The 26,333-nt window shown below is 35.5% G+C and overlaps 1 protein-coding gene across 2 annotated transcripts in view; it reads right to left on the minus strand.

The window, feature by feature from the left end:
• The window catches only part of LOC145249765 (centrosomal protein of 112 kDa-like), a 777,157-nt gene that overhangs the window by 377,920 nt on the left and 372,904 nt on the right, over positions 1–26,333 (minus strand). For both annotated transcript variants that reach the window (XM_080111687.1, XM_080111688.1), the window contains one exon: positions 19,449–19,502. In XM_080111687.1, coding sequence (XP_079967813.1) covers positions 19,449–19,502 — 54 coding nt within the window. The remainder of the gene's footprint in view (positions 1–19,448; positions 19,503–26,333) is intronic.

The raw sequence follows: 26,333 nt of genomic DNA on the forward strand, positions 1-26,333 counted from the left end.
AATCAGAATCTAGAATCGAGAAAAGCGGAAGTTTTTAAGGTATATGAATCAAAGAAAATTGTGTATACTTTCTGATGCCAAAAACGATTCTTGTAGGTGTTTATTATTTTGTTCTATTATTGCTACTAAAGATAAAATGGCGAATATTTGTTGATTTTAAGCAACAAATAAAATTAAAACCTATAGATCACACACACGAGTGTACTTTTACGTTTTTTTTAAATATATATCTCATATTACATGCATTCTTTTTAATATATATCTCATATTACATGCATTTTTTTAAAAATATATATCTCATATTACATGCATTTTTTTTAATATATACCTCATATTACATGCATTTTTTTAAAATATATATCTCATATTACATGCATTTTTTAAAAATATATATCTCATATTACATGCATTTTTTTAAAAATATATATCTCATATTACATGCATTTTTTTAAAAATATATATCTCATATTACATGCATTTTTTTTAAATATATATCTCATATTACATGCATTTTTTTTAAATATATATCTCATATTACATGCATTTTTTTTTAAATATATATCTCATATTACATGCATTTTTTTAAATATATATCTCATATTACATGCATTTTTTAAAAATATATATCTCATATTACATGCATTTTTTTTAAATATATATCTCATATTACATGCATTTTTTTTAAATATATATCTCATATTACATGCATTTTTTTTAAATATATATCTCATATTACATGCATTTTTTTAAATATATATCTCATATTACATGCATTTTTTTAAATATATATCTCATATTACATGCATTTTTTAAAAATATATATCTCATATTACATGCATTTTTTTTAAATATATATCTCATATTACATGCATTTTTTTTACGGTAATCTGAAGAAAAACAACTCTATAAATAAATATTTAGTGATTTTTAAAAGAATTTTAAACAGAATCAGTAATTATATCGGAATCGGGAAAAGTTTTGAAATTGCGATATAATTACTGATTCTGTTTTAAATTCTTTAAATAATTTTCGTATTTATCTCTGCTTATATATAAAAGGCATTTTGTCTGTGTATGTGTGCGTGAATTCATTCACTATGAACTCCAAAACGACTGAGTCGATGTTTTTTTAAATTCTACACACATGTACCTTATGTGTCTTCTTAGATGGGTTTTCTATCAGTATATCTTCGATAAGTATTGAAAATCAATAATCGAAGAAATTCCTTTAAAGGAGGAATAGTTCAATTTTGACTCAAGTTAAGACTTTCTTATACAGCCTAACATCACAAGTGCATTTGAGAAGTTTTGTCAACACACAAGCAGAAGAGCCTAGCATATAAAATTAACAGTAGATTTTTTGATAAGACAGAGGCGCGTTCAAAATAATGTTCCTGTTTAGAGAACAATTGAGCCATCATACTTGACTTTTACATTAAAAACTTTAATTCAAGCCATTATATAAAAACAATTTTATAAAATCAACAGTAGGTTCTCTACAGTGCAATGTAAACTACAATGTATTGTGAACTAAGTCACTGCAGGAAGGCATGTGAGGCTTCTTCCCGATGCACCACAGTGGGTTCTTGACTAGAGCAAGCAATTGGTCGATTTGCTTGACGAATGGGTGATTTCACTGATTTCGATGGCGATAAATGTATTGGAAGTGTGGAATATTTGTTGATCCTCATTCAAACCCGATCAACGTTGGGTCTCCTTGCTAGTATGCCTATATATGCAGTCATGTAGACATATGAGCATATATATGCTTTCACACACGAACACATATATAGATATACACACACACATATATAGTTATATATAGAAATATATTCATACACATATACATTGGTATATACACACATATTATGATATATGTATTCAGTCATATTATATATATATATATATATATATATATATATATATATATATATATATATATGACTGCAGTTACATTTGTCTGAATATATATGTTTGTACAGATGTGTGGATATATTAATGTATATGTGCATGAATATATTTTTATGTGTGTGTGTGTGTGTGTGTGTGTATATCTATGTTTATGTGAATGCTTATGCGTAAACGTGTTCATGTGTGAAGTCATATACATATATTATATATAAATTTACACTTATATATATTACACACGTATAGTCATATTACTTATATGAATTCAAAATACAAAAAAAACAACTAATCATAAATGTAGGAAGAAAAAAAGATATGGGAAAAGAAGAAACCTAAAGATAATGTAACAGTCAAGTGGCAACAAAATGGTTGATTGGCACAAGGCGGAGGGGTAGGTGGAGCTGGATGAGGATTTGCTTATCATCGATATTGTTTATAAAAGACACAAGAAGATGAAAAGCTTCATTCTGTGAAGTGAAATTCTGTCATCTTGAAACGCTTCTGTTGAAGATGTTTTTCTCCTTCCTCAGAATATTCCCGGACGCTATCAAATTAATGTACAGCAATACATTTCGGAAGATGCGAGAGATGAAGATGGGAAAAGATGAAGAATGCACTTTAGATGTTCATTAATTTCAAGTGTTATTAATGCATTACGATCATCTATGTGCATTAGCTTTATTATACTTTATACTTTTCTACCATCCACAAGAAGAGATGTGTGAACATTATATATATATATATATATATATATATATATATATATATATATATATATATATATATATATACACACACATTTGGCTTATCTTAATACTTTATTGCAGTTTCAGGATTTGTCTAGTATTCAAACGTGCTTACATATATTCCTGATCGGTGTTATATTATAATACCTATTTTAATTCGTGGTCTTTAGCTGGACACACATGCAAATGAATTTCCTTTGCATATGGCAGCTTCCTTTGGTCTGGATGCCTAAACTAATTAACTGATCATTATGAAATTTTGTATGTGTATATGTTTATATATTTGTATGGACAAGATCCTCGCCTAAACTATTTAACCGATCATTATGAAATTTTGTATGTTTTTTTGTTTATATATTAGTATGGACAAGATCATCGCCTAAACTAATTAACCGATGATTATATATTTTTGTATGTGTGTATGTGAATGAACAGGATTCCCGCCTAAATTAATTAACTGATTATTATGAATTTTATGTATGTGTATATCCTACATTATATTTCTCATGAGTTTATATGCTTGTATATGTGTATGTATAAACTACATCAAATCTCAAAGTAACAAAAAAAATAAGAAAAACTTGAGACTTAACGGTCATGCTGACGCATCCTCAGTCCACCAACGCTTCTCATTTTATTATTATTATAACTTTTGTCTGTTTTACACAGGCAAACGTCTAGTATATAATTCCTTTAAATTCACACACAAATGTTGGCGTACTAAATAAAAAATGACATAGAAGTTAAATGAAGAGAACAATTTTGACTGTTAACGGGGTTTTTTGTTTGTTTTATTTTGATGGTAAAATTTCATTGATGAAACTTTTTGAAAACATCTTCAGTTTTGTTAACAAAAGATTGTATGTTTTAGAATGGACAGAAGCAATTGAATTGTTGGAAGTAAAATAAAACAAATTCGGAACATTTACTAAATTATATATATATATATATATATATATATATATATATATATATATATATTCCCAGATCAAAATATTTATTTACAGCTCCGACACCATGTTACAATTTCGGTACATTTTTTACAGATCCGTTTCGTTATGCAGAAACAAACGATTATAATTATGTCTGTACCATCTCTTTTCGTGCATGTACTCTTCAGAAAAATTAGAAATTCTTTGCTTGGATAGAAAAAATGTCTGATAATCTAATGCTGCAAGAAAAAGTAGTTCATAGAAGACTGAATATCATGTGTTTGTTCTGCAGCCATCTTTGCTCATAATGACATTTTATATAAAAATAAATATTTGGATCTTGAAATGTAACTATAGTGCTATATATATATATATATATATATATATATATATATATATATAAACTTTGATATATATAAAATATGAACTTATATATATATAATATAAACTTATACATATATATAATATATAAACGTATACATATATATAATACGAGGGGAGTGCAATAAGTAATGCCCCTGACCCACTTCTCATAGCAGTAGAGCAACGAAACTTGGCACAGTTATTAGTCTTTCTTTACATAGGAACCACCCAAAGTTATGAATTTCTCTCATCGTTTGATGCAGCTCTGGAGACCGTTTTTGTAGAACACTCCAGGTTGGTCCTCCAACCACGACGTGACTTCAGAAATAAAGGCTGCATCATCTGGGAAACGCTTTCTTTTCAAAAACAACTTCATGGCTGGGAAGAGGTGAAAGTCAGAGGCTGCAAGGTCAGGAGAGTAGGGAGGTAGGGAGGATAGGGAAGATTTCATAACCACATGCCCGTGCTTCTTATCTGGCAACATGTGAGTTGTGGACCGGAGCGTTGTCTTGCAGGAAGAGGGTACCTTTGCTGATCCTGCCCAGCCTCTTGATTTTGATAGCTTCCCTTAATTTCCTCAAAAGTGAAGCATAACAGGATCCTGTAATTGTGGTACACTTTGCCAGGAAATCTGTCATCACTACTTCGTCCTGGTCTCAGAAGACTGTGAGCATGACCTTGCCAGCGGAGGGCTGCACCCTTGCCTTCTTTGGAGGTGGTGAGTCCAAGTGCTTCCACTGCATTGACTGGGCTTTGGTCTCTGGATCATAGTGATGGACCCAGGTTTCATCCTGTGTAATCAGTCTTTTGAAAAACATTCACTCATCTTCTTGACACATCTCCAAATTCATCCCTGAGCACTCGATGCATTCTCGCTTCTGGAATGGTGTGAGCAACCTGGGAATCCATCTGTCAGACACCTTATGCATATGCAAATTGTTATGAATAATAGTTTCCACAGACCCTGTACTAATCTTGACACCTTGGGATATTTGGCGAATAGTAATGCGCCGATCTTCTAAAATGGCAACCTCAACTTGACGGAAGATGCCTCATCAATGGCAGAAGGGGGGCGACCAGGTCTGGGAGGTGTTTCCATAGACTTCCGGCCATGTTTGAATTGACGATGCCAGCGTTTTACAAGGTCATATGATGGGGCATTATCACTATAAGTTTCTTTCATTTCATCAAAACTCTCCTGTGGTGTGCGTCCTTTCAAATACAAAAACCGGATGACTGCTCAACATTCAACAGGCTCCATTTCACACCTGACTCAGTTCAAACACCTGTAAAACAGAAACCACAATTAGTTCAGAGCTGTAATTTGCCACATAACCCGTAGAGATATAAATCATTGCACATGCAACATTTTAGCTAGATCAGACAACTGGAAGTGGGTCAGGGGCATTACTTATTTCACGCCTGATAGTCAGGGACCCGAACCTTGGATTAACCACTAAGGAGGCTGTCCTATCAGCAGGCGCAAAGTACTGGGACTGCTGTATTGCCATTTGGTGAGTGGATCTGGACCATGCAGTAGTCTCTGGTGGGGCCTCTCGATGCCATACTAGTGGGTAATTGTTACGGCTTTACCTTTTCGTGTGCTACAAAGAATAAATTTCCTGTCTTTTTCTCTCTTACTTTCCCTCTCTGTACTGCTCTAACCAAGTATGCCGACCTATTCCACAAATCCTTAAACCTCAACATGAAATATCTCCAGAATAAAAACTCGATTAAACCTAGAACCCCATCTTCCAACGTAGACCCCTACTACCAGGTCTCCTTCTCCAACATCAGGGGTCTACGTTCCAACCTTCCAGAGGTTGAAACCCAATTACAGGAGACGAAACCGGACATATTCTTTCTAAGTGAAACTGGAATAGGGCCGTCCACTTCCCTAGATGAGTTCATAATTAACGGATACTCAAATTTAACAGCTAAATCTGACCCCCAAGATCGCCATGGGCATGGAATATGTGCCTACATTAAGGATGGCTTCCCGTGTGGCAGGGATATCTCTAGAGAAGATCCTAATTTACCCTATATGTGCTTCAGGGTTGCACTTGCTAACACCACTGCATTTATATTTGCCCTCTATAGGCCCCACAACAGCAGAGTTACTATCTTTAAGAGCATATCTGAGAAAATAGACCACATACTGTCTTCACATCCCTCGGCTAACATCCACATATGTGGTGACTTCAACGTCCATAACGTGGAATGGCTGACCCATTCAAAAAAGACAGACGATGAGGGGAGGTTTTGTCATGATTTTGCCATTGCTTATGATCTCACTCAGATTGTTCGCGAACCCACCCGTGTGCCCGATACACCCGGTCAATATGCAAGCCTCTTAGATCTTTTTCTCTCAACTTCCCCTGAGCTATGTTCATATTCCGTTCATTCTCCTCTAGGATCCTCCGACCACTCCGTCGTATCAGTTAAGATAAAAACGAAATGTAAGAAACCCCCAGACGTACCCCTCCACCGTACTGTATACCGATACTCTATGGCCGACTGGGATAGCTTCCGTACATTCATATCTGATTTACCTCTGCACTCCATGTTTAAAAAGGATGTGTCCTCTATAGTATTAGATCTGACCGAATGGTAAATTGCAGGCATAGACCAATTCATACCATCTAAAAAATTCCAACAAAAACCTAACAGTCAGCCATGGTTCTACCCAGAAGGTGCTGCTGCTATCGCGCACAGAAATCACTTTTTCCATAGCTACCAACGTAATAGATGCACTGAGACTAAAGCTGCTTTTAGATCTGCCAGCAACCACTGTAAAAGAGTAATAAAAAATGCAAGAGAGCTATATGCCCAGTCTGTTAAATCCAAGGTAGCTGATCAGCGGCTTGGATCCCACCAGTTTTGGCAAATAACAAATAGGATCCTGAACAGAAGTGTGCGTTCTATCCCAACCATTATCAATGGACCAGAGGTCATCTCGTCAGCGTCAGACAAGGCCAAACTATTTGCAAAGAACTTTGCAGCTAATTCTACCCTATGCGACGAAGGCCATCAACTCCCCATATTTCCTCCTATAACACAGAACAAGCTAGGTAACATACAAATATCCGTGCATGAGGTCGCCAAGCTAATAAAGAACCTAGATTCCAGTAAAGCAACTGGCCCTGATGGCATCCCAATTATAGTGTTAAAAAAGCTTCAACCAGAACTTGCTCCCATACTTACGAAACTATTTAAGCGCTGCCTTAAGGAGAAGTGCTTTCCGACTCCCTGGAAGACCTCATCAGTTTGCCCTGTATTTAAGAATTCAGGTGATAAGTCATCTCCCTCTCAATACAGACCAATAAGTCTCCTGTGTGTTATGAGTAAGTTGCTGGAATCCATATTAAATAGAGAAATAGTCAACCACCTCAGCAGGAATAACCTTCTTAGTGACATGCAATATGGTTTCCGCTCTGCAAGATCTACCGCAGATGTGCTGACGGTTATATCCCACAGGATTAGTGAATCTCTTGACAAAGGCTTCCTTTCTAGGGCAATTGCTCTCGACATATCAAAGGCCTTCGACAAGGTATGGCATAAGGGTCTACTTCACAAGATTTCCAGCTACGGTATAACTGGAAATGTTTTCTCAATCATTAAATCATTTCTCTCTGATAGGCTCATAAGAGTAGTGGTAGATGGACAAAAATCGGAGGCCTGCAATATAAATGCTGGAGTCCCTCAGGGGTCAATCCTGGGCCCAACTCTCTTCCTGATCTACATCAATGACTTCCCTAAACACATACTTAAATCATTCATTAACATCTATGCTGATGACACGACCATCTACGGCAACACATCAAAGGCTGTAAATGACAAAGTTCTCTCTGATTCTCTCTCCTCTGATCTCGAGCGCGTGGTTCAGTGGGGGAAGATGTGGCTGGTTACCTTTAATGCATCCAAAACCAAACTGCTATCCTTACATCATCAACGCTCTGATCCCCATCTGGCATCAATTGTGATGGATGGCTCTCGTCTGGGTGAGGCCCCGTGTTTTGACAAGCTTCTGGGTTTGACCTTTACTCCTGATCTGAAATGGAACACGTACATCAAGTCTGTTGCCAAGGTCGCTGGAAAGATGGTGGGATCCTTCTACCGCTCCAGAAGATATCTCACTACGGATGCCATTCTCTATCTATATAAAAGCCAAGTACGTCCAAGGATGGAATACTGTTGCCATATCTGGGCAGGAGCTGCTAAAAACAGCCTATCCTGCCTTGACAGAGTACAAAATAGACTTCGTGGCTTAGTGGGGGATGCCCTTTTCTCTACCCTGCAACCTCTCTCCCACAGAAGAGACGTTGCGAGCCTGTCCTTGTTTTATCGTTATTTCCATGGCAGATGCTCGTCTGAACTCCGATCTCTGGTTCCCCCTCGCCAATCTTTCACGAAAAACACCTGTCTAGCTGAATCCACTGTGAAAGATTTCCCCCACTCTATATCTGTGCCTAAATCAAAACGCAGATTCCATGAACAAAGCTTCTTTCTTAGAACTGCACGCCTGTGGAACTCTGTTCCGTCTGCCTGCTTCCCTCCGGACTACAACTTGGATGTCTTCAAGTCCAATGTTAACAAATTCCTAATGAACCGCCCCCTTAAGTAAACATTTCAGCAAATCTCCTCACTAACGTACTGTACTTGCAATAACCCTTATCCCTGAGTGGCTTCCGGGCCTTGATAAGTGGTGATCACTGTGTAAAAAAAAAAAAAAAAAAAAAAAAACGCCCCTCGAGTATAAACATATATATATATATATATACATATATATATATATATATATATATATATATATATATATATATATATATATATAAACTTATATATAAAATATATAAACTTATATATATATATATATATAATATAAACTTATATATATGTAATATAAATTTATATATATTATATATAAACATATATATATAATATATAAACTTTTATATATAATATATAATCTTATATCTAATATACAAACTTATATATATATCTATAATATAAAGCTGAACGTCTGTGTGTGTGTCTGGTCACGAATAGGCTCCCATATGGTTGACTATTATAGGAAATTGATTATGTATAATGATAGAAGATATATCGAGACACAGGAATGGATATGTTTGATCTGGCATAATGATGATTCATTAAAATTGTGGGATCTGTGTACGCGCCTGATTCACAAAGTATGGAAATAAAAAAATTAAAAGAAAAACTTTTACAAGTGTTTTTGATATTGATGTACATAATAATACTTTGATAAGTATGTTTTAACTTAAACAAGGATGGTATAATAAAATTGTGGGGTCTGCGTTCGCGCCTGGCTTCCATAGAATGGAAATAGGCACAAACTTTAATAAAGACTTTTCATATCTATCTGCGTAAGTATACTTTGATAATTATGTTTCAGTTTGAAGAAATATGGTATAATAAAATTATGGGGTGTTCGTTCGCACCTGACCTCCATAGAATTGAAATATGTCACAAAGTTTAACAAGGTTTTTTAATATAGATCCAAAGAATATTGTGATAAGTGTTTCAGTGTGAACACGTATGGTATAATAAATTGTGGGGTTTATCTATTTTATTTTTACTTTCATCATATTTTGCTTTGGTTTTGATACCCCCAAATTCGAAGCTATCTCATTATAGCCCTTCCTTTTCATAACCTATCATACTTTCATAAATCAGAGTCCATTTTCTGTAGGCTGTTTTTGAACCCAGTCAACAACGGGTACTGTTGCTGGTATATATAGATATGTATAAATATATTATGTCAGGTCATGTCATATGCTACTGGTACCATGTAACCTAGTACTATCTGTTGCATGGTCGGGTTACCGGCGACTAAACTGGTTCCCCCACCAGCCTGTCTGGTGAAGAGGGTGGCTAGTCTCCCAGAAGGACTAAAAACAAGACCTTTCAAAGGGCGTACGAACCCTCCTTTTTGGGGGGTCAACGGCCAACTAGCATCATGCATATATGTGTGTGTGTGTGTGTGTGTGTGTGTGTGTGTGTGTGTGTGTGTGTGTCCCATGGCTTTTTTTATTTTTTTTATTACATTTTCACCCCAAGCAAGGCAAATTGCCAGTTTGGTGTAGGGAGCTACTATCAGGGGCAACAACTACTGGGGTACTATGTAGGGATTTGGGCAGCAAGATGTCGGTTCACGTTACACTTGAACTTCTGCACGTCAGTACTGTTGGGGAAGCAGGGACCTGGAATGGAATTCCAGAGTCTAGCGGTTCTGGGGTAGAAATTATTGGAGTAAAAAGATCTTTTACATCTAGGGATCTCTACAGTGTGAGGGTGGGATTTAGCATCCTGTCGGCACAAGTGATTGCAGTTCGTCAGAGCATTCACCACTAAAATACTTGAAGAAAAGGCAGAGGGATGCAACATTTCGTCGATGGGACAGAGGCTGAAGCTTAGATGCCAGTTCAGGGCCTATCAGGTTTGCGACTCTCTTTTGAACCTTGTCAAGGAGTGAGAGACTAGTAGCAGATGCACCAGCCCAGATGTGGCAGCAATACTCCATACATAGGCGAATGGTGGCCTTATAGAGGTACAGGATACTTTCGGGTGTTAGTAGCTTTCTAGCATGGTAGAGAGAGCCCACCTTTCTTGCAGCGGCTCTGGCAATGCCTTCAATGTAATTGTTCCAACTCATTTTTCCTGTGAACGTTAGGCCAAGGAGTTTGAAAGATGTACTCTCAGATAAAGAGTCGTTGGCCATTGCTATAGGTGGTAGAGAGGGTTTCTTGTAATTATTGAATGAAACTAGTTTAGTCTTGGCAGCATTGAACGCGACCAACCACTTTTGTTCCCATTCCACCACAGATTGGAGGTCTTCCTCTAGTGTTTCTGCCATTTCTTTAGAAATGTGTTCATTCGTCTTCCTGTCGTGCCTGCCATAGAGTGTAGTGTCATCAGCATATATGCCCATCTCAGAGGCAATTTTGTCGGGGAGGTCATCTGGTGTGATTGTTTATAACTAAATGTTTATAATAGGAAGTTTCCCTGGATCTGTGGATGTATATGTTGTTGGGTGAGTGTTTGTAAATATACAGGTGCATGAAATGAAAACAGAAAAAGAACTCATACTGGCAGGGCATTGCCCAGGATAATAAGGCCCACAATACATCCAACTTCAAGTTTGAATCGTGGAACGAATGGTGCTTGACAAGTCTGATTTGGCAAGACCAGAAATAAGAAGTGCGATTATATCGTGCGAATTAGAAAAATATGATATCGATATTGCTGCCCTGAGTGAAGTCAGGTGCAAAGAGAGCGGTTCCATTAGAGAGTCTGACTATACCATTTACTGGAGTGGCAAGGCCTCAAGTGAGAGAAGCGAGTCCGGTGTCGGACTAGCCATCAAAAACGAGCTAGTGACGTAACTGATAGAAATGCCCCATACGATAAAGGACAGACTGAATACACTCAGGCTACCTTTATCAGAAGACCGTTGGTGTACCCTGATAACTATATATGCTCCGACTATGACAAACTCTCAGGAAACTATTGATATATTCTACCATCAGTTAGATAGTACACTTGCATCCATACCAAAACCGGATAAGATCATACTCATGGGAGACTTTAACGCTAGGGTAGGACAGGATTATATCACCTGGCCCAGAGCACTAGGGAAGTAAGGATGCGGGAAAGTCAACTCAAATGGGGAGCTCCTCCTTTCACTTTGCACTGAGCATCAGCTTTGCATCACCAACACCTCCTTTAAACATAAGCCTGTTCACAGGAACTCCTGGATGCACCCTAGAAGTAAACATTGGCACTTCATTGACTTTGTCATCACTCATCAACGTGACCTCCCAGATATCCTGGACATGAGAGCAATGAGGGGAGCAAACTGCAACACTGACCATATTATGATCCGGACACAAGCGAGATTCAAACTGAGACGCAAAATAAAGATAAAGAAACCCCCCCCCCAAGAAGCTGGATGTCAACGGCTTGAAACGTCAAAATGTAAGAGCTGGTGAATGCTCTCAATGAGAGACTTGCTGAACCAACTGGAGATGTAAACTCAGATTGGCTGTCCTTCAAAGAAACTGTTTATGAAACATCCAAAGAGTGCCTCGGGCTGGTCGGGAAATGCCATGAGGACTGGTTTGATGAGAACTGCGAAAAAATCAAGCAACTCGTCAACCAGAGAAACGCTGCAAGAGGTTCAATGTTGTTCAGGAACACTAGATCAATCAAAGCAAAGTACGCTAAGGCAAACAGCAAGCTCCAGAGCAGATGTAGGGAACTTAAGAACAGTTGGTGGATGGCTAAGGCTGCTGAACTACAGATTCTGGCTGACACCAATGACATGAAGGGTTTCTATGGGAGTATGAAAGCAGTCTGGGGCCCAAATGTGAGCCATCCCGATCAACTACTTGCAAGCGACAATTCCATTCTCCTCACTGACAAATGCGAACTTCTAAAACGATGGACTGAGCATTTCAAAACATTGCTAAATGAGACGCCAGACATTGACAAATGAGCAATAATCAACCTGGAGCAGTTCCCGACACAGCACTGGATGGACAGATGCCCTGACTCAGATGAAATCTGCAAAGCAGTGATGTTACAGGATGGCAAATCAGCTGGGTCTGATGGCATACACCCTGAGATCATCAAGTGAGGAGGACAAAAACTACTTAGCACTCTCTGCACAATCATACAGAGTGCCTGGACCACTGCAACTGTCCCTCAAGATTGGAAAGACGCACAGCTAGTGACCATATTCAAAAAGGGAGGTTGCAGGCTGTGCGGTAACTACAGGGGTATATCACTGCTCTTAGTCCCTGGAAAGTGTTCGCTCATGTTCTCCTGAACAGGCTTACAGCACACGCTGAAACCTTCCTACCTGAGGCATAATGTGGATTCCGTGCAAACAGAGGCACAGCAGATATGATCTTCTCACTCAAACAGACCCAGGAAAAGTGTGTGCAGCAAAATATGGAGCTGTACATGGTCCTTGTGGATTTTATGAAAGCTTTCGACACAGTGGATCGAAGCACTCTTTGGGAAGTCTTGCTGGAGCTTGGCATTCCTGCACACTTCACCAGCCTTGTCAGAGCCCTTCATTCAGGCATAAAAGCCACAGTTAAGCTGAAGGGTGAGCTCTCCGATCCGTTCGACGTGCAGAATAATATCAGACAGGGCTGCATCCTCGCTCCAACCCTCTTCTCACTCTACCTGTCAGTTGTGCTTTGGCATGCCTTTAGAAATTGTGATAAGGGTATTTTTATATGATCTAGACCGGGAGCAGACCTTTTCAATGTCAATGCATACAAATCCGCAAATAAAACAACAAAGATACTCGTACAGGAGCTGATGTTTGCTGATGACACCGCATTTGTAGCGCATAGCCATGAGGATACTCAGGACATAATAACTCGCTTCGCAGGATCAGCCAAGGTCTTTGGATTGAAGATTAACATCAAGAAAACCGAAATGATGTACCAACAATCTCCTGGATCATCAGCAACAAGCCAGCCAATTAAGATTCATGACCAGGAGCTTTACAATGTCAGCAAATTAAAATACCCAGGGACCACGATCATGAACAACAACAAAATGGACGAGGAAATTTCTACAAGAATGGCTAACGCTTTCATATCCTATGGAAAACTCAAACAGAAGGTCTGGCAAAATAAAGACCTGACTTTCAGAACTAAATGCTTGGTGTACCATGCCATCGTCCTCTCGTCACTCGTATACGGTGCAGAAACTTGGCCAGTGTCAAACTGGTAGCCCGCAAGCTCAACACCTATATGATGAGACACCTCCGGCAGATTTTAAATGTCAAGTGGTATGACTTTTTCAGCAACAGGGGGATCCCTATCACAAGCCAACCTCCCAAGCATGTATGACCTGCTCATCCGAAAAAAACCTGAGATGGGCCGGGCAGGTAAACAGAATGGAGAACTCCCGACTACCAAAACAGATACTATTTTCACAACTGGTGGATGGGATACGAGGCATAGGCAGACCTAAGCTCAGGTTTCGTGACACCGTCAAACGAAATCTAAAGGACAGGTCGATCCCTACTGGAAGCTGGCAGACCCTCAGTCGCGACCATGACAAGTGGAGAATGATGGTTCACAGGAAGTCGTCTTCAGACACGAAGGACAGCACATGATGATGATGATGATGATGATGATGATATATATATAAACTTATATATATATATATATATATATATATATATATATATATATATAAACTTATATATATAGATAATATATATAAACTTATATATATATATAGATATAGTAATTTATAAAATATATATGGCGATTAAGCTACACTGAATATTCCGCGTTTCATCCACTCTAGGACTCTTCAGGCTTATGCGCATATATATATATATATATATATATATATATATATATATATATATATATATATATAATATAAACTTATATATGTGTCTTCTCTCTCTGTTTACCTATTGAAAAATGCATTCAATTTGTAAACAGAGTGCACTTATTTTTTTATCTGAGGAAAATAGCTATTATTGAAACATGCCTTGCATATGTAGCCATGATATGTTTGTAAAAATAAAAATTATATATATGTGTGTATGTATTTATTTCAAGAAAATTTGCAACAGCTGTTCAATGTGAAAGCTTGATAGCTGTTAACACTTAACAACAGAGCATATAAAATAAACAATTGTATTATGATTTACGAAGATTTTATTCATATTTTACTTGCTGAATTATAACAAATTCAGCGTAACTCTCCACAATTCTTTCGCACATAATCCAAAAACAAACGCAAATAAACACATACCTTGGTAATTATATGTGAAAGGGCATTGATCTGCTTAAAGCTTCTGTCCTTTCCCCGGTCGAGCATTCTTAGTAATTGCTATCGCCTGTTAATGCTTTAGCGCAATGCAAAGCTCTTTGTAAATAAACAAATGGAACACTGTGAGAGTGGTGGTTAAAGTTTGTATGAAGCATTGTTAGATATCATTGTTGACAGCACTTGTCCCAGTGGCCTGATGGATAGAGCTACTGACTATTAACTCGATTGTTGTGGGTTTGATCCCAGGTTTGGAATTGGTTTTGATCTAGCCACACTGAAAAGTTGTGATACAGTGAAACAGTCCGTTTGAAGAGGACCGTCTCTTTCTCTCATATATATATATATATATATATATATATATATATATATATATATATATATATATATATATAGTAGCAGGTAGCAATTGTACCAGGTGTTGCCGAGTATTAAACGTAATGTTAAATTTTTGAAGGTCAAGGTCAAAGGTTAAGGTCATATTTAGTGCGGCCCTTCATAAACTCCCCACCTAGGGGTGGTGCACACCAAGTTGGGGTCCGCCACTATCCTTAGGTGGGGGAGGGGGTGGAAGTTATGAAGAGCTGCATAAATATTATATTAACCTTTGACTTTGACCTTTAAAAATAATGTGCACAATCCCTTGATCAGAGACCATCATTATGTCAGGTGTTGTCATGATTAGTCCAGTGGTGTGGGTTGTAGGAGAATATATATACATAGGCTATGACCTTGACCATATACCTTAATTTTGAAAAATGGTGTGCACCATCTCTAGGTCGAAGGCCATCATCATGCTATTTTTAGTCATTATCAGTCCAGTGGTTTTATCACCGTACAAGCAGAAAGCTCCAGTTTTAGTTGTGTTGAAAGTGACAAGTCACGTTTAACTCATTCGCTATGTGCTCAAGATCAGAAAAGAATCAGTGATAACTTGATCACCAGTGCTCTTCAAAGTGCTGCCATAGACAGTTGTATCGTCTGCATGGATGCCAATAACTGATCTAAAACAATTGATTAAAAAATAATTAATGAAAACCTGCAAGAAGGTTGTGTTTAGGATAAATCCTTGAGGCAAGCCAGCATTGATGCTATGCATTCCAAAGTTCTGCACATCAACAACTACTTTTATCGATCTATCAATGAGAAAAGATTCAATGATTGCGAGGACATTGCCAGATATTTTATAGCTAGCAAGTTTATGAAGCAACCCTTTGTGCCAAACCCTTTTAAAGGCTTTTGATATATTACAAGCTATTACTCTAGAAACAAGATCCCATCAAGAAAATCGCTGATTCTGTCTAAAATTGCTGTTAGTACATTAGCAGTGGTTCTTGGGGGATGGAATCCATATTGCTTGTCATTAAGTAGATTGTTTTGCTGAGGTCGTTGGCAGTTAAAAGATTTCAACAACTTGCTCATGATACATAGGAAACTGATGAGTGTGTTATGTGTGTAAAGTGCTGTAAATAAGACAAAAAATCACGTAAAGGTATACAGCTTCACTGTTAGATTAAACGGATTTTCAGTTTTTTTTTTTTTTTGTTTTTTTTTACAAAGGCATCACCACATTATCAAGGCCAAGAGGCCACTCAAGGATAAGGGTTAAAGAGTGTACAGTAGAAATTGGTCAATATAGTAATCATTAGTAATGAAAATTTGGTAAATTTAATAACTTATATGGAACGGCTCATCAAGAACTTATTTACTTTAGACTTGAACACAACCATATTGTAGTCAGCCGGAAAGCAGGAAAACGGAAGACAATTCCACAGGCGTGCAGTTCTAAGAAAGAAGCTTTGTTCATGGAATCTACGTTTAGGTTTAGGCACAGATAAAGAGTGGGGGAAATTATTGATAGTGTTTACAGCTAGACGAGTGTTTCTTGTGAAAGTTTGGCGAGGGGGGACCATAGATTGAAGCTCAGTTGAACACTTTCCATGAAAATAACGATACATCAGAGACAAACTCGCAACATCTCTTCTGTGAGATAGAGGTTGCAAGGAGGATAAAAAGGACATCTCCTACGAGGCTACGAAGTCTATTTTGAACTCTATCAAGGCAGGACAAGTCCTTTCTAGCAGCTCCTGCCCAGATGTGGCAACAGTATTCCATCCTTGGACGTACCTGGCTCTTATATAGGTAGAGAATAGCATCAGCAGTGAGATATCTACTGGATCGATAGAAAGATCCCACCATTTTTCCAGCGGCCTTGGCAACAGATTTGATATACGTGTTCCATTTAAGATCAGGAGTAATGGTCAAGCCCAGAAGCTTGTCAAAACTTGAGGCCTCCTGAAGACGAGAGCCATTCATTTCAATTGATGACAAATGTGAATTAGAATGTTGATGATGTAAAGAGAGAAGCTTGGTTTTAGATGCATTAAAAGTAACCAGCCACTCCTTTCCCCATTGTACTACGTGCTCAAGATCAGAGGAGAGAGAATTGGAGAGAACTTGGTCGTTTACTGTCTTAGATGTGCTACCATAAATGGTAGTGTCGTCAGCATAAATTTGCAGAACATATTAAAAGGAAAGTAACTCTTTGCCTTGGTGATCTTGCTTGTCTTCATTAAAAGGGTAATATTGGATTACCACGTGTTACAGACTTCTTTCTTAGTAAGACATTTTTGATTAAGTAATTCTTTTTTTCGCTTGTAATGTTAATACTTGATTTATACAGGAGGTTTATTCAATTCTTTTTTTTTATAATTGTCCTATGCCTCACAAATACTACTACTACAAACCATTCACAAAACAAAAAATATTTTAATAATTTTTTGTAACTTTCTATTATTTTTTAAAGCGAATTTGAATACAATGGCAGCATCCTCATGCTTCTATTATTCCAAATAAAAAACAATAACAAAATTAACAACATTTAAGTGATGAAAAACGTACATATTTTCAGGCAAAACTTCATAGCCAAGTAGTAAAACGTCAAACAACACTGTAGTTGTGAGTTCCATCCTTACTGATGACTGTTAGTTAGCAAGAAACACACATTCGTGGATAACATTTATGTACATAAAAATCATTAAAAATTTATAAATTAATAAAAATGAGTTCTATCAAAAGAGGCGACTTAATGTCCAAGAGAGCAAAATTCTCTACCACTTAGATAAGTTGAATATGATGGCGGCATTCTCATGCTGCAGCTATAACTAAAAACAATTACCAAATTAACATATTTTCTGTATTATTTCTCAGAAATCTTACAACACCCTCGATCTTGGACACCTCAGCAATATCACCCAATAGTATTTCAACTACCCAAATACAAGATTCTATCAACACTACTTGGTCCCTAATTTGCATTAGAAGGAATTTCCCGAATAAATATAAGCTCAAGTCCACCACTAAAAACAGGAAACTCCCTACATTTTATCATCTCATCAAAACATATAAAACCAGTATCCACACAAATATAGCTACTCTCAAAATTACTGAAAACTTTAATCTCCAACTTCCCTGTATACGTCAGCAGCTTTGACTGAACCACAAACAGATTGAACCTACTTCAGCATTAATAACTGCCTAAATAAATACATCTTTAATCTCAATGTCGTTTCTCAATACATTTTCATTCTCACACACACACACTTTAATATAAACCTTATCACCAATCATATTCCATCCAGTTATCTTGACTACTTTGGGGTAAATGATGCTTACCTATACCAACTTTTATGCGTCAATGTTAGCATCATTTATTTTACATTTCAATAGCACACATGTAAGCAAATCACAGCAAATCTATGGGCTTCAGCCTTATTAGTCTTCTATTGCATACATGGACTTCAGCCTTATTAGTCTTCTGACTATTGCATACGTGGATTGATTTGAATGACAAGCATTAAGCATCTTCCACGCTTACATATTCTTTTTCAAGGTATATTGACAATATCCTTATTCTCACATATTCTCATGATGAAACCACTAAAATAATACTTTTAACAACACAGACCCATCCACAGTTCACTATAGAATACCTCAATGCCTGTGGTTCATTCTCACTCCTCGATTCCAATCTTAACATCAATGAGGACGAATTCATGCACAATAAATTCTATAGAAAATCAGTCTATAAAAAACTTTTCATACATTTTAAATCTGCATTGTTCCTTGGAAGGCCGAAGACATGGTTATGCAATATCAAAGCCAATGTTTAACTTAGTTCCAGTTCACATGTCAACAGTATTCGGCACTGGTCCCAGTACTGGCTGTCCTTAACTATCTTAGCTGTTATGGAGCATTGTGTATGATTTGTATTCATCTAGCACATTGTGTGTTCTATGGGACGACCAGCCCAACCCATCCTGAATAAATGCTGCCAAATTTAAAGTTATCACTTAAAGCTAAGTTAAGATATGTAGACACTGAGATACAAAATAAATACTCCACTACTGCTGACAAAATACCATAGACCAGTAACTTCCACCAAACTGTTCTAACTTAGCCTGTAGGATTAAAGCTACCAAATGTAACTGATTCTTCAGTTAATATTTTGGTAGTGCAAGCCACTATGGTATTCACAGTTTGGTGAAGATAAAAACTTTCTAATGTTACAAAAAAACAAAACATTATCATGCAGAAAAGTAAACATTTTTGAAACCCAGTGAAGTATTTCAACAATTATGTGCAAATAACTTCAAAATGTTACTCACCGATATAAAATCATAGGAAGACGATCGAAAAATTGGCGGATCAAATTTAGCAATCTGAAAGCAAAAAAAAAAAAAAATACAGATAAAAAATCAAGGAATCTATCTTTGGTTTGAGAGAGAGCATTAATCCTACCCCCCTCTTATCCCTTGAATAGCTCTTGACCTTGATACTTATTGACCCCCAAAATAAAACAAAACTAAATGTACAACAATATAAATGAATGTAAAATAATGAATTTTTTTTTCTTTTAAGGACAATTTAATCAGCGTAATTACTCTTATTGCTGTCAAAAGTGGAATTAATAGATAATGGGAAAACAGATTTTCGAAAGAAACAAAGGGAATAAAATTACAAGGGAAAAAGAAGCCTAAATAGTGAAAAGAAAAAAAAAGAGAGAGAGAAAAAAAAGAAAAATAGAATAGATAGTGAAGGTTCACGATGTAGATATTCTGACTTACAAACAGATAGAATATGTGTTAAACAGCACACATCCAGATGCACTATACGGGAAGTAAATCAGATGGAAAGAAAAAGTGTAGAAAGTTAGGTGCTAAAATACAGACACAATCTAAATAACCTTAGAATGATGATGATGATGATGGAAGTACTTACAAAATATACATATATACACACACACACACACACACACATATATATATATATATATATGTGTGTGTTTTTTGTTTTGATTTTTTAAACGATAGTAATGTTTATGTCTCTGCCTCCAAGAACCGGTGTTTTTCTTAGAAAGTCGCCCAATTTTATTTGGACGTATTATTTATTTATTTATTTATTTATTATTTTTTAAAACAGTAATCTACGGACACACGTGTTTCGAAGCCCTACTCCTCTTCAGCGTAGCTTGACTGTTGGTAGGATTCGAACCTTGGACCTTATGTATTTCAGTCCAGCGCTCTAATCCACTGTGCTATGTTCCCATAGACAATTTACTGCTTCGTTTTTATCGTTCATCTGTTTAAGTGGTTTTTGCTTTGATTTTTTAAACGATGGTAATGTTTATGTCTCCGCCTAATATAAAGCTGAACGTCTGTGTGTATGTTTGGTCACGAATAGGGTCCTATATGGTTGACTATTATAGAAAACTGATCACATATAATGATAGAAGATGTATCGAGACACAGGAATGGGTATGTTTGATCTGGCATAATGATGATTCATTAAAATTGTGGGGTCTGCATACGCGCCTGGTCCACAAAGTATGGAAATAAAAAATTTAAAAATTAAAAAAAAACGTTTACAAGTGTTTTTGATATTGATGTACATAAGAATACTTTGATAAGTATGTTTTAACTTAAATATGGATGGTATGATAAAATTGTGGGGTCTGCGTTCGTGCCTGGCCTCCATAAAATGGAAATAGGCACAAACTTTAATAAAGACTTTTCATATCTATCTGTGTAAGTATACTTTGATAATTATGTTTCAGTTTGAATAAATATGGTATAATACAATTATGGGGTGTTCGTTCGCGCCTGACCTCCATAGAATGGAAATATGTCAGAAAGCTTAACAAGTTTTTTTTAATATAGATCCACAGAATATTGTGATAAGTGTTTCAGTGTGAACACGTATGGTATAATAAATTATGGGGTTTATCTATTTTATTTTTACTTTCATCATATTTTTCTTTGGTTTTGATACCCCCAAATTCGAAGCTATCTCTTTACAACCCTTCCCTTTCATAACCTATCATACTTTCATAAATCAGAGTCAACGACGGGTACTTTTGCTAGTACATATATATATATATCTGTTTAACAGTACAGCACTTATACATTGCTTTTAACAAAATGGCCGGCAAAACCTCGGGTTTTTCCGGCCATTTTGTTTAAAGCAATATATATATATATATATATATATATATATATATATATATATATATGTGTGTGTGTGTGTGTGTGTGTGCGTGTACTGTGAACCGAAAGATTTTGCAAGTGCCTAAATTTATATTATTTCGTTAAGGAAAATGATATAATGCAAATAGTAGTATTTTTATATGAAGATGCATTCTAAACATTACAATAAAATAAAATAAAAACAAGAGCAATATCGTAAGTTATTACTAGTATTCATATTTTCAGTGAACAGAAACAGTTTGCAAAATACAAAAATAAAATAAAAATCAACAAATACTTATTTTGTAATGTTTGCACATTTTCTCATGCACGTTAATGATATAATGAATAGAATGGGCTTTGCAATAAGTATTTCAATCTGAAATATGTTTACCAAGTCATTTAAATATCGATTTACTCGGATGAGTCATTTAATGCATTCAAATCTTCCACGTCTAGATTTTATCAGTGTAACTAGTCTCTCACCAACACCATAAATAAGATTTTTCAATTGTTCTCCTGGAACTTCTCTGCGGGCTTTGCAAACAGCTTCTCACAGGACGTCTACGCTTGAATACTGCTTGCCATTCTCATAATCCTTTATTTTTATCAGCGACCACATGGTCTCAACAGGGTTCAAATCAGGCCTATTAGGTGGCCAGATCATTAGCTTCAATCTATCAATGCCATGAGTGCTAAACCAAAATCTGGAGTATTTGGAAACATGTGAAAGCGTGTTATCTTGCATGTAAACCAAGGCTTCTTTTTCCTCGTCCGATAGCCTTTGATACTACGGGAAGAAATTTCTTGATAAGAAGATGCAGTAGTTCCTTTCACACTTTGTTGAACTTTGAAAGGGCCAACAATAGTGTTTCCAAGTAATCTTGCCCAAAACATGACACCTCCATCACCTTGTTACCTTCTCATCTGAATCCAGGATTGTCTGCCATTCAAAACTCATCCTCTTGCCCATCCATCCGGGCCATCCAAGGAGGCCCAAACTTATCTATCCAAAGTAGCTTTGTAAAGTCTTGCTTCATGTATCTGTCTGCCTATTCTAATCATTTTTGATGGTGTAATTTTGATAGAGGAGGAGAAGCGACCATTTTATTGATGGTACCCAGCTTTTCAAAGGTATACGCTGTGGATTGTTTGGGGTATATCAGGAATCTCAGCTTCATCAAAAATGGTATTACTGGTTGTATTTGGGTTCTTGATCAGTGCAAAATTAAATTTACAGAATTGTGCAGAAGACAGAGATTTTGGTTTGAATTTTAAGGGTTTTATTCAGATGACGCCATCATCTTTAACAAATTTCTTAATTGTATGATAGTCACACTTCAATTGTTTGGCAATAAAGTATGTCAACTTCCCAGTTGATAATAAATTTATAATTTGTTTAGTTTTATCTTGTGTTAATTGAACTCCTTTTGCCATTTTTAGGATGCTTGCAAACTTTAATAAAACAATTTCAAAGAATCTGATGATAGAAATTACATTCGTTGGTTATAAATATTAAGTTCAATTAGATTATTTCATAATTTAAACAATTATTGAGAACAGAAGCCAAAATGTTACCTGCAAACTCTTTCGGTTCGCAGTGTACATATATGCATACACATACATACATACATACATACATACATACATACATACATACAGAAATATATATAAATACATACACACCTATAAACATATAAATGCATATATATGCACATGCATATCTACAAATATATATTTATACACATATAGACACATAAATATATACATATACCCACATATTCATATACATACAAATAAATATAAACATATACACAAAACATATATATAAACCCATACATATATATACACACATACACATATGCATACATAAATACATGCACACATACATACACACATACTTTTACATTATATATATATATATATATATATATAAGGTAAAAGATAATAATAATAAGGATAAAAAATATAAGCCAAGATCAAATAAAACAAAATCAACGGCAGCCATAAAAAATATTAGAAAAATAGAAAATAAATATCAAATCCCACTATTACAGTTCAGGAAACCATCCCAAGGCCACAATCAAACATACATAACCCAAAGAAGGTTCCAGAAAATTAAAGGAGAATAGAGGGCGTATGTTATCTAATGGATAAAAAAGTGACTATAATTTGGGTTGAGGAAAACAAGAAGATAGTAAAGGGAGAAATAAGGACTGATATCTTAAAAAGTGCGCTTATTTATTTTAAGTTGTATGTGGGAGATATTTCAAATTGGTGAATAGGTAGATTACAGGAATTAATAAAGGCCAAGTAATTTTAAAGCTACTCTATTTGCATTTTGCCTTATGTTTACAGTGAAAAATTACTTCGCTTTTTGTATTAATGACATTTTTATTTAAATAAAAGGCAATAAGATTTGGACACTGGGATATATGATTTGGATTTACCAAGAATAGACGAATTGATTGTGAAGTGAATGTTTCATTATTGTTTGGATTATTACAATCTTTTTGGATTACTACACATTTTGGATTTTAATTTAATTCTGCATGTCAACAGCATAATTCCAGAACATTGTCTCCTATTATCTTTTTGTAGTGATAATATTTGATCTCTCCATATCTTATCATGTTTTATTAATCCTTGATTTTTAATGTATCTTCTTATTTCTTAAATTTATAAAATCTTTGCACAAAAGTTTTTTTTTTTGCATTTATAACTAGTTTTCATGTAATGCTGTTTCAATTAATGCCAGTACAAGCAAATTCATAGTTTCGCTATAATATTCATTTGCTAATATCTTTCTTCTGACGAGAAGAACGTATTTCTTTGAAACTCTGCAGATTAAGGAAAATTCAATATATCTTTTTCGAGTAACCTGTCAAACAATAAATTAATGTAAAATATATTTTTACAGCATTAAATTTTTTCTGATATATATATATATATATATATATATGTGTGTGTGTGTGTGTGTGTGTGCGCGCGCGCACGCGAGTGTGTGTAATCATGCCCATATCCATTTTTCTTTTTAAATTGATGTGTTCCTTTATTTCTGATGAGTTTAAGGTGGAATAAATTCAAAAATTGACATAATGATTGCATGAATGACTCTGCGCTACGAAACAGGTGCTGCCAAGAATTGGACATTTCAACATATTTAAAAGAATAAAAGGAGTTTTTCATACAAACTTTTGTCATTTATTTGTTATATGCTCTGTAGTTATATTGAGCTTCATAAATTAAAGGATTGGTATAAATTAAAAGTGAAATATAATTGAATAAGCATATTTCCCTCCCATATATATATATATGACGATGAGAATGACAGAAATAGTATTCCGACGAAATAGAGAAATAAAAAGGAACAAACCGAGTTATATGCTTATCTACGTTTCGTCTTTATTTCAAGACTTCCTCTGGATGAATGGAATTAAGAAAACAAAAACTCGGTTTGTTTTTTATTTCTCACACACACACACACACACACACACACACTCTCTCTCTCTCTCTCTCTCTCTCTCTCTCTCTCTCTCTCTCTCTCTATATATATATATATATATATATATATATATATATATATATATATAGATATGCGGTGAGATGAGGTAAACTTTTTTTTCTCTCTTGCTAACTCTTTCCGAAACCTTCACATTTTCCCAAATTTTTTCCTTCTTTATACTTTCGTACAAATTGGTCTATGTATGTGTATGTGTATTATGTACGCATATATGTATGCATGTATTTATATGAGTGCATGTGTATATGTACATGAAAGTGTATGTACACGTCAGTATATGTGTATATATGTATATGTATATGTGTATATATATGTGTATGTGTGTGCATGTATGTGTGTGTGTGTTTTTTCAAAACACATTTTGTTTAAGTGTTAGCTTTCTTCATATTACCGTATATGTATATGTATTTCTCGCACACCTATACCTCTTTTCTCGTCCCTCTCATCCTCTAGCCCTCTCTCTCCCTATATTCGCCTATGTAGACTTGTGTATATATGTATAGCTGTCTCTACGTGTAAATATATGCGCAAACAGTTATGTATGTGCAGGTGTATTTGTTAGTATATGTATATGTGTATATATGCATGCGTTTATGTGTGTATATATATGTATATATTTGTACATGTGAGTATTTGTTTGTATACGTATGTGTATGTACATATTAATATATAAATTAATAAAAAGTAGCGTTCCGTTTCTGTCTTTAAACAGTTGAATTTGGAAACGACGTTTTCGTACTTTTTCGAACGAGAACCAACCGTTGATTTACAAATGAGCATCATAGCGTTTCTCCTCATAACGTCTTATATCCGTTGAATTCTTATTCTCTCTTGGAATAAATAATATCGTTAGAATTCAAAAGATTGCACAGTTAAGGGCGCGTTTCTTCATTTTTATTTGCTGTTTAATTTTTAATTTTTCGTTTATATGTGTATATATGCTGTGTGCATGCGTGTATGTGCGTACTTATATATTTAAAACTGACGTGGTACTTTCTACTTTCTCATTGGCTATACCTCCTTCTCCTCCTCCTTCCTTTTCCTTTCCCCATTTCCCCGTGTATGTTCATCACTTTCGCTACACCGATGAAGACTGAAGGATCGGTCGAAAATATGTACTTGTAAAAAAAAGTTTAAAATTTTTTTTTTCATAATATTATTTTGTATTCCTGCACGTCACCAACTGAAAACGAATAAAGAAAACTTATAAGCTTTTATACTTTTCGTATTCTTTTTTTTTATACATTTCCATTTATATATATATATATATATATATATATATATATATATATATATATATATATATATATATATATATATATATATATATATATATATCCCCGCAAACATCTCTGATAATGTGATAGAATGAAACGAACACCAAGTGTATATTCTTAGTAAAAGAACCATTTGGTGCCTCAGCACAAAGATGACAGTTTTTTCTTTCACACGAATTCGTTTCATTTTTACACTGATCTATTTATCGATTCAAAAGCCACTGATAT

This window comes from Euprymna scolopes, chromosome 28, assembly GCF_053919585.1.
Source record: "Euprymna scolopes isolate OS-2025 chromosome 28, ASM5391958v1, whole genome shotgun sequence".
NCBI classification, from domain to species: Eukaryota; Metazoa; Mollusca; class Cephalopoda; order Sepiida; family Sepiolidae; genus Euprymna; species Euprymna scolopes.